Below are 10,449 nucleotides of genomic sequence, written 5' to 3' on the forward strand. Positions count from 1 at the left end.
CAACACACACACACACACACACACGACACACACACACACACCTCTTAAATGCTCACAACCTCACGATAAACTGGGGACACAGAGCCATGAGGAGAAAAAAAGTGACTTGCTTGGTTATTGGGCAAGTGTAAAAAACTAACCTGGATGGCACTTTGATCTTGGACTTCCAGACTCTGGAACTGGGAGAAAATAGATTTCTGTTATCTAAGCCACCCAGCCTGTGTGACACTGTTGAAAAATCAGTCTACAATGATCTGGGTCCAGAACCTAACTCCATGTTAGCACTTACAGTGCCTTTGTGGGAAGTAGGAAAGACTCTTGCTCTGAGTTGACCATTGCTAAAAGCATCCCTTCAGCCCCTCAAATGACTCAACATAGAGTTACCATATGCCCCGGGATTCCTCTCCTGAAAGTGTCTACCCAAGAGAAATGAAAACATATGTCTACATAGAAATTTGCACACAGCATATTCATCACGTTCCTATGTTCATAGCATATTCATGATAGCCAAAAAGTGCAAACGACCCAAATGTCCATCAACTGATGAATGGATAAAGAAAAATTGATTTATCCATTCCATGGAACATTGCTCAGCCATAAAAAGAATGGAGGCTGGGTGCGGTGGCTCACACCTGAAATCCCAGCACTTTAGGAGACCGAGATGGGCAGATCATCTGAGGTCAGGAGTTTGAGACCAGCCTGGCCAACATGGTGAAACCCTGTCTCTACTAAAAATACAAAATTAACTGGGCGTGGCTGTGGGTGCCTGTAATCCCAGCTACTCGGGAGGCTGAGGCAGGAGAACTCGGAGAACTTGTTGAACTCGGGAGGCGGAGGTTGCAGTGAGCTGAGATTGCGCCACTGCACTCCAGCCTGGGTGACAGAGCGAGACTCTGACTCTAAATAAATGGAACAGAGCATTGGATGACACTTACCACACAACACTGAACAAACGATGCTGAGTGAAAGAAGCCAGACACAAAGGAACAACGTATTGTATGACTCCATTGACGCGAAATGTCCAGAACGGGGAAGTCCACAGAGACAGAAAGCAGATGAGTGGTTGCCAGGGGCTTGGGGGAAATTAGAGGGTTGGAGGGTGATGGCTAAGCAGTGTGGGATTTCTTTTTGAGGTGATGAAAATGTTTTAAAATCAATCGTGCTGTTGGTCACGCAACTCTGAATAAACTAACAGCCATTGAGTTGTGCGCTTTAAATGGGTGGGTTATATGGTATATGAGTCTTCATTTTTACAAGAATTTCATCCGTGGTTATCCACAACAACTTAGAAAAGTGTCAGCTTCGTCGTGCATGATGGCTCACGCCTGCAATCCCTGCACTTTGGGAGGCCAAGGAAGGAGGACCACTTGAACCCAGGAGTTTGAGACCAGCCTGAGCAACATAGCAAGACCTGATCTCTACAAAAAATAAAATTAGCCAGGCGTGGTGGTGTGCTGTAGTTCCAGCTACTCTGGAGGCTGAGGTGGGAGAGGTGCTTGAGCCAGGAGTTCAAGACTGCAGTGAGCCATCGCCATGCCACTGCACTCTAGCCTGGGAGACAGAGCAAGACTGACTCTAAAATACACACACACAGAGACACACACACCCGCATGAAAAGTGCAAGCTTCCTGTTTCTCTTTTTGTTGTGTTTTCCAACCTTGCAGTTATAAATAACAGTTGTGCTGAGTGTAGTCACACACAGACACACTCTCTCTCTCCCTAATTAATTCTTGCAAACAAATTCCCAGTGACCCTGTGTGGCTGCCGAGCCCTTGAAATACGGCTACTCCAAAGGGACTCATTATGAAAAGAGAGTGTCTGGTAGCCCATTAATAATTGTTTTACATTGACAACATGTGCAAATGACAACACTTTGTATGTTTCAGGATAAATAATATATATTCTTTATTTTCTTTTTTTCTTTTTCCTTTTTTTTTTTTTTTTTTGAGGCAAGGTCACCCTCTGGCCCAAGCTGGAGTGCAGTGTAGCATGATCATCTCTCACTTCAGCCTTGATCTCCTGGGCTGAAGCGATCCTCTTACCTCAGCTTCCTGAGTGTCGGGGACTACAGATGTGTGTCACTAAGCCTGGCTAAGTTTTGTATTTTTTGTAGAGGCGAGGTTTTGCCATGTTGGCCAGGCTGGTCTCAAACTCCTGGGCTCAAGTGATCCGCCAGCCTCGGCCTCCCAAAGTGCTGGGATTACAGGCGTGAGCCGCTGCGCCTGCCAAAATCTATTCTTAAAATTCACTTTTATTACTTCTTTTTTATTTATTGAAGGTGGCCCCCTAGAAAATTTTGCATTTTTTGTAGAGATAGGTTTTCACCATGTTGCCCAGGCTGGTCTCGAACTTCTAACCTCAAGTGATCCACCCGCTTCAGCCTCTGAAAGTGCTGGGATTACAGGATTACATGGTGAGCCGCCATATTTCTTCTTCTTTTTTTAAATCAATAGGTGCAGAAAAAGCAGCTCGGTTTTTTTTTTTTTTCTTTCTTTCTTTTTGAGACAGCGTCTTGCTCTGTCTCCCAGGCTGGAGTGCAGTGGCGCAATCTCGGCTTGATGCAACCTCTGCCTCCCGGGTTCATGCGATTCTCCTGCCTCAGCCTCCAAGTAGCTGGGATTACAGGCGTGCGCTACCATGCCCAGCCTAGATTGGAGATTCGAATGTCAAAAATGACACTTTGTAATCCCAGCACTTTGGGAGGCTGAGGTGGGTGGATCATCTGAGGTCAGTGTTGGCTGGCTGCAACTAGAAATTTTAACATTACACATGCGATTCGAATTTGGGGCTGGCATTCTATTCCTGCCGGACAACGCTGCTCTGGAGAAAAGAGTCATATCACATCCATCTGTGGATCAGGAAGATCAGAGGAGGAAAAAGTGGGGGAAAATAGGAGTGAGTAAGTGGTTTGCCCAGTTGCCATGGTAACCTTGCAATTAAACTCTCCTTAAACATAAAAAAATCCAAACACAAAAGTAGGGGGTTGGGCCTGGTGGCAAAAACAAAAAACTCGAGGTGCTTGGTTTCCTATTTATTTGTTTATTAACAGATGCTTTGGGCTGAGCACCGTGGCTCATGCCTGTAATCCCAGCACTTTGGGAGGCTGACGCCGCAGATCACCCGAGGTCAGGAGTTCCAGACCAGCCTGGCCAACATAGTGAAAACCCGTCTACTAAAAATATAAAACTAGGCCAGGTGCGGTGGCTCACACCTGTAATCCCAGCACTTTGGCAGGCCGAGGCGAGTGGATCACGAGGTCGGGAGTTTGAGATCAGCTTGCCCAACATAGTGAAACCCCGTCTCTACTAAAAATACAAAAAATTAGCTGGACGTGGTGGCGGGCATCTGTAATCCCAGCTACTTGGGAGGCTGAGGCTGGAGAATGGCTTGAAGCCGGGAGGCGGAGGTTGCAGTGAACCAAGATCATGCCACTGCACTCCAGCCTGGGTGACAGTGCGAGACTCTGTCTCAAAAAAACAAACAAACAAACAAACAAAAAACTAGCCGGGCATGGTGGTGCCTGCCTGTAGTCCCAGCTACTCGGGAGGCTGAGGCAGGAGAATGGCTTTAACCCAGGTGGTGGAGGTTGCAGTGAGCCGAGATTGCTCCATTGCACTCCAGCCTGGGTGACAGAGCAAGACTCCATCTCAAAAACAAACCAACAAAACAGATGCTTTTATAATGGTAAGTTCTCAATAAATACTTCTCTTAGCCATCTTTCATGGAGCACCAGCTGTGAGCCAGCCGCTCTTCTAAATGTTTTCCCGGATTATTCCCTTTAATCCTCATGAGAACCGTTTGAGGCCAGGCATGATGGCTCACCATATAATCCTGTAATCCCAGCACTTTCAGAGGCTGAGGTGGGCAGATCACTTGAGGTTAGGAGTTCGAGACCAGCCTGGGTAAGATGGTGAAAACCTCTCTCTACAAAAGATACGAAAACTTGCCAGACATGATTGTGTATGCCTGTAATCCCAGCTACTTGGGAGGCCTGTCATCCTTGCTACTCAGGAGGCTGAGGCAGGAGAATCGCTTGAACATGGGAGGCGGAAGTCGCAGTGAACCAAGATTGTGCCATTGATAGAGCAAGACTCCATCTCCAAAACAACAACAAAAAAACAAAACCCTTTGAGGTAGGGATGATGATTGAGATATAAACCTACCACCTGGGCTACAGAGCCAGATTCATATAGAGTAGGGGACAGCCTCATGGCCAACAAGGGACAGAGAGGCAAATGCATGTTTACAGTAGCTATGACTGATGTTCACACGCCCCAGTCTGCTGTCCCAGTCAAGGCAAATGCTTTCTTGCAAAATTCATGCCTGGTCTCACAATCATACATATGCTCAAAGCGTGTGCAAAACCACAGCATTTATTGTGCATGCATAGTTCAGAATACAGGAACGTGTATGGGAGTGAGGGCCGGTCCCATTGAGTGGGGCCTGTACCCTGCAAGTGAGGCCCATATACCCTGAATGGTGTCTTGGTTGCAGGTGGGGCCTGGGCCCCCCTATTTGATACTGAGACCTGTTTACTGTGAACGAGGCCAGTATCCCGAGTAAGTCCTGGTCCTACGCTGCAAGGCCAGTGCCCTTTGATTTAGGCCTATATATTCCTGAATTCCACCTGGCCACTGGAAGGGGGAATTGTAATCCCCAGTGATGCCCGTACCGTCTGGAAGGAGGCCTCTATCCCCTGAATGAGGTCGGGTCTCTTTAAGTGATTTCTGGCTCTCTGTGGTTTCGGCATTGTTTTTTGCTGGTTAATGAAAGTGGTGCTTCCAGGCCCCAAGTCCTTCTCATCTAGACCTTTAAGAAAAGCGTCTCAGGCCACAGCGACGCAGACCCCAGCTCAAGGCTGCACCGTTGCCATGGAGACGGTTGGGCGGGGGGCAGGGGAGGGTGTGCGGCTCCGTCTGCGCAGGCGCACGCCCGAGCAGCCGCGTCGCAGCGGAACTGCTGAGATTCAGGCCCAGGGTGCGCGCTCAGAAGCTGCGCGAGCGCCAGGCAAGCGGCGGCTGCTACCTCCCACGCCCCTCCAGGTGCACTCGGCGCCGCCCCCCTGCACCTGGCCGCGGTGCCGAGTCACTCAGGCCTGTGTCAGGGAGAGAGGGAGGGAGCTGCCCTGGAAAGCAGACACGTAAGCCCCCTGCGGATCCTCAGACAGCTCTGGAGAGGGGTCCCGGGGGAAGGTCACTGCGTCCAGCCGGCCAGCAGGCAGCTACAGCCCCCGATTCCGGAGCCCCACTCCAGCCTTGCCACATTCACCGGAACCGGGACTCTAAGCCTGCAGGTGGCTTTCCAGGGTTGCACTGACACCGTGCGCTGCAGCCCACCCCTATCTCGGGCTCCCTGCTGCCCCAAGATCAGCGCCGAGGGGGCGGCACCATGGCCATGAGCATTTTGCAGGACTGGTGCCGGAGCCTGGACGTGGACGCGCACAGGGCCCTGCTGGTCACCGGCATCCCGGAGGGCCTGGAGCAGGCGGACGTCGAAGCCGTCCTGCAGCCGACCCTCCTGCCCCTGGGCACGTTCAGGTTGCGACACATGAAGGGCTTGATGAACGAGAAGGCCCAGGCCGCCCTGGTGGAGTTTGTGGAGGACGTCAATCACGCTGCCATTCCCAGGGAGATCCCAGGCAAGGATGGGGTCTGGAGGGTTCTGTGGAAGGACCGTGCGCAGGACACGAGGGTCCTGAGGCAAATGAGACGCCTGCTGCTGGATGATGGGCCCACGCAGGCCGTGGAGTCTGGGACCCCCGGGGAGGCGCCCACCCCTCCCACTTCGGAGACCCAGGCCCAGGATTCTGGGGAGGTGACAGGGCAGGCTGGCTCGCTTCTTGGGGCAGCCAGGAACACAAGGAGGGGCCGTCGGGGTCGCAGAAACAGAACCAGACGCAACAGGTTGACCCAGAAGGGCAAGAAGAGAAGCCGAGGAGGGCGGCCGTCTGCTCCCGCGAGGAGTGAGGCCGAGGACTCTTCCGACGACAGCCTGGGCATCGTGATCGAGGAGATAGACCAGGGCGACCTGAGCGGAGAAGAGGACCAGAGCGCGCTGTACGCCACGCTCCAGGCGGCTGCCAGGGAGCTGGTTAGGCAGTGGGCGCCCTGCAACTCCGAGGGGGAAGAAGACGGTCCCCGCGAGTTCTTGGCTCTGGTCACTGTCACCGACAAAGCGAAGAAAGAAGAGGCAGAGAAGGAGCCAGCTGGGGCCGAATCCATCCGCTTGAACACCAAAGAAGACAAAAACAGCATCCCCGACTTAGTGGCCCTGCTGGCTGTGAGAGACACCCCGGACGAGGAGCCGGTGGACAGCGACGCTTCGGAGAGCGACTCGCAAGAAAGTGGGGACCAAGAAACAGAGGGGTTGGATAATCCTGAGTTCGTGGCCATTGTGGCCTATACCGACCCGTCGGACCCCTGGGCCCGGGAGGAGATGTTGAAAATCGCTTCTGTTATCGAGTCGCTGGGCTGGAGCGACGAGAAAGACAAGCGAGACGCCCTCCGACAGGTCTTGTCCGTCATGTCCAAGGACACTAATGGGACCCGCGTGAAGGTGGAGGAGGCGGGCCGCGAGGTGGACGCCGTGGTCCTGCGCAAGGCCGGGGACGACGGGGACCTCCGGGAGTGCATTTCCACCTTGGCGCAGCCAGATCTCCCTCCCCAGGCGAAGAAGGCTGGGCGTGGCCTCTTCCGGGGCTGGAGCGAGCACGGTGAGGACGAAGGGGGCCTTCTGGAGCTGGTGGCGCTCCTGGCTGCCCAGGACATGGCGGAGGTGATGAAGGAGGAAAAAGAAAACGCCTGGGAAGGCGGGAAGTACAAATACCCCAAAGGCAAACTGGGGGAGGTATTGGCGCTCCTGGCCGCCCGGGAGAACATGGGGTCCAACGAGGGGTCGGAGGAGGCTTCGGACGAACAGTCAGAGGAGGAGTCGGAGGACACCGAGAGCGAGGCTTCGGAGCCGGAGGACAGGGCATCCAGGAAGCCCCGGGCCAAGAGGGCACGCACGGCCCCCCGGGGCCTGACTCCAGCCGGCGCGCCCCCCACCGCGTCCGGGGCCCGCAAAACCCGCGCGGGCGGCCGAGGCCGAGGCCGGGGCGTCACTCCCGAGAAGAAAGCTGGGAGCCGGGCCTCGGCCCAGGACGACGCCACGGGAAGCAGGAAGAAGAAGGGGAGCGCGGGCGCCGCGGCCCATGCCAGGGCAGGCGAGGCCAAGGGCCAGGCGCCCACTGGATCCAAGGCCGCGCGCGGGAAGAAGGCCCGTCGGGGCCGGAGGCTGCCCCCTAAATGCCGCTAGTGGCCCCCCAGGAAGCCGCCCAGGCTGCGAGCAGGCCCCGCAGGGAGCCCCCCCGCGTGTGGCCCCCGCCCTCCCCTCCCCTCTTTCTGTCCTCCGCAGACGCAATCTCCTCGCTTCACAGCGCGCCCGGGCCGCGTTTTGCCAGCGTCACGTTCCCCCCTCTGGCCCTCGCAGGCCGGGGGCGCCAGCGATCCCGACGGAGGAAGCCGGGATGGGAGGAGGAAAGAGAAGTGGGCGCCCGAGGCAGCCGCTCAGGACCGAGATGGGGACGCGCCGAGTGGACCAGGATTGGGGGCCGGGTCGCCCCCGGAGGGGGTGTGTGTGGACGCCGGGCACCTGCAGAGGCGAGCAGGGCTCTTCGTGGCGCTCTCGGGGCCTGCGCCTGGCAGGTGCTGTCGGCCGCTGTCGCCCCTACCCCAGTCTGACTGGGCCCTGGGTCTGTGGTGGAGGCTCAGTCACCAGCCGTGCAGCGCGTGTCAGGGCGCAGCTCTCAGCCAGGGGACACCCCAGCTCCCAACCAGGGGAAGAGATGATTCCAGAAAGGAAAGTCTGAGAGATAGAAGGCGGTTCGGAAGGGGAGGAAGAGGAAAGGGGAGAGGAACGGTGGGAGAGGGGCAAGAGGAGGAGGAGGGGGAGAGGGGGAGCAGAGGGAAGACACATGCCAGCCCTGCCCACTGGGGCGCCCCTGATACAGAGGAACCAGCCCCAGGCCAAGGCCACCTGCCCCTGACCACAAGTTGAATTTGTCACTCAGACTGCAGTGCTTCCCAACATTCTAATTATTTGCAGAGGTGTTCAATTTGGGGCAATTCACGTAAAATCCAGTTTTGGTTCTTCTGGGTTGAGTGGGCCCTGGTCCCTCCCGTAGGTTGTGGCTCCCCTGGGTCCCCCCTCTCCAGTGGAGCTGACCCACCGCTCAGCGCTGGCCTTGCAGCCCTTACTAGAAGCCTTGAAAGTCCCTGGGTTCACCCCCTGAGTGAATTAAAGGCCAGAGGGGCCCCTGAAGGGCACTGTGAGGGACAGAGGCTCGCCTGGGCAGTGCAGAAGCTGGCCGCGTGTCCCTCCTTACAGGAGATGAAATGACCTGGGGAGGAAACCCCAGCCCTGCCCTGGAGGTTCCAGAGTAGGCGGGCCGGTGCTGTGAGGCTTCACCACCTGCTGTCCCAAGCACGCTTGAGTTGTGTGTGAGTCTGTGCTGTGCCGTGCCGTATGCTTCAGCTCCTGCAACCCCTGCTGAGCTTGATTTTTCCCTAAATATCAGTCTCCACAGGACCCCACCTTCGTTCATGCCTTCTTGTCCCTGGGGCAATGTGTGTGCTTCCTCATCCCAATTTCCATTCCCTGGCAGTGAGGAGCCCATCGTGCCAGGGGGCCCTGCCCCACTTGTCTCTGGGAAGGAATAGGGGGGCTTGGGTGTGACCTCACAGCTCGACCAGACTGTCCCAGTCCCATGTCAGGGACACCCAGATGCAGAAGCTGACTGAGACCTGCTGCAGGGCGTGCGTGCTCCTCTCTGCTTGGAGGCTGTCCCTGGACAGTGACCCACCCACTGAGGACCAGGCCGGGTGCACCTTGAACTGGGCACAGTAGCCTGCGGTGTTGCCTGTGGGTGGGGAGGGCCCCAGGTGTGCTTCTCTCGTAGCAGTCCTAGGCTTCTCTCCCTGTGCACTGTGTCACCTGGGTCCTCCAGTAAAGTGAAATTCGGCACTGTGCTCTCTCTGTGCTCTGGGCAATGGGGCAGGGGGGTGTGGGAGCGTGGGCCACAGATGTCCACGGTCTTGACTGTGGTTTGCCCAGAATACCTGGGAACTGTCCTGTCACTGGTTTACATACACTGTCCTTTGCTGCTTCGGGATCCCTGCCTGGCTAGCCCTACCCCCCAGCATCATCTCGCCCCTTGCAGATCTGAGCCAGCTTCCACTCCCACCCTTGATGCCCTCCCCACTTCCAGCTTCAGTCCTCAGCCTCAGCTCCGAAGCCCCTGGACACCCATGGAGACCCTGCCCAGCCAATCCCCACCCTAGCTTCCACCCAGATACACTCTGCCAGGCCACAGCTGCAGGCACCCTCCCCCCAGCCTCCACCCCTCGCCTGTGCCTGGACCTCAGACTCAGCCTTCCATCCTACCTGAGTTTTCTGCCTCCCTCCATCCTGTGTCCCCCCACTATACATGGCTGCCAGAGATGTCCTCTCAGAAGTCACACCTGGGGTCTGATTGCATCCCTCGCCTCCCCAAATCCCCCAAGGGCTCCTTCCTGTGCCGTCACATCTGCAGTTCTTATGACTGTCTAGACACGCTTTGTTCAACTAGGTAATCACACGGATAAATTGGATTTAAATGTAATTAAGATTAAATAAAAATACACATCCATGTCCTCAGTCTTCCCAGCCACGTCACAAGTGCTCAAGAGCCACACGTGGCCAGTGGCTACCGCATTGCACAGTGCTGGTGCAGGACGTGGCCACCATTGCACGCAGCTCTCCCGCACAGCTCAGGTCTACACACACTACCCCCATCTCACCCTCCGCCTTGCTTCCCACTGCCCTCTCTCTGTCTCCTGTGGCTTCAGCCACCCAGGTCTCCAAGGCACACCAGGCATATTCCTGCCTCAGGGCCTTTGCACTGCTCTTCCTGCAGCCTGGAGTGCCCTTCCTTGGGCTATAGACGTGGCTCCAACCTTCACGTCATTCAGACCTTTCTTCAAATGCCACGTTCCTAGGGAGGGCTTCCCTGACCACCTATAAAAATGTAACCCTTTGTGGCCAGCCAGGCACGGTGGCTCATGCCTGTAATCCCAGCACTTTGGGAGGCCAAGGAAGGTGGATCACGAGGGCAGGAGTTCAAGACCAGCCTGGCCAAGATGGTGAAACCCCGTCTCTACTAAAAATATAAAAATTAGTCTGGTGTGGTGGTGCACACCTGTAATCCCAGCTACTCTGGAGGCTGAGGCAGAAGAATCGCTTGAACCTGGGAGGCAGAGGTTGCAGTGAGCTGAGATTGCGCCGCTGCACTCCAGCCTGGGTGACAGAGCAAGACTCAGTCTCAAAAAAAAAAAAAAAAAAAAAGTAACCCTTTCTGCACTTCCTCCCTTTATTTTTCAGAGCTATGACTGCCCCCTGGCACACTCATTTGTTTCTCAGTAGCGCACCAAC

At 55.6% G+C, this 10,449-nt stretch overlaps 1 protein-coding gene across 1 annotated transcript; it reads left to right on the plus strand.

Annotated features, from left to right (window-relative positions):
* The first annotated feature begins 4,959 nt into the window (after nt 1-4,959).
* Nucleotides 4,960-9,008, plus strand: LOC129459504 (paraneoplastic antigen-like protein 8B). The gene has a single exon (XM_055236295.2). It carries the CDS (start codon nt 5,389-5,391, stop codon nt 7,294-7,296), a length of 1,908 nt encoding a protein of 635 aa, XP_055092270.1. The 5' UTR covers nt 4,960-5,388; the 3' UTR covers nt 7,297-9,008.
* Nucleotides 9,009-10,449: the final 1,441 nt, after the last annotated feature.

Source organism: Symphalangus syndactylus, chromosome 13, assembly GCF_028878055.3.
Source record: "Symphalangus syndactylus isolate Jambi chromosome 13, NHGRI_mSymSyn1-v2.1_pri, whole genome shotgun sequence".
Classification (NCBI taxonomy): Eukaryota; Metazoa; Chordata; class Mammalia; order Primates; family Hylobatidae; genus Symphalangus; species Symphalangus syndactylus.

Excerpts from the sequence above, each read along its gene's own strand:
- LOC129459504 (XM_055236295.2), top strand. The coding sequence starts at position 5,389 with ATGGCCATGAGCATTTTGCAGGACTGGTGCCGGAGCCTGGACGTGGAC.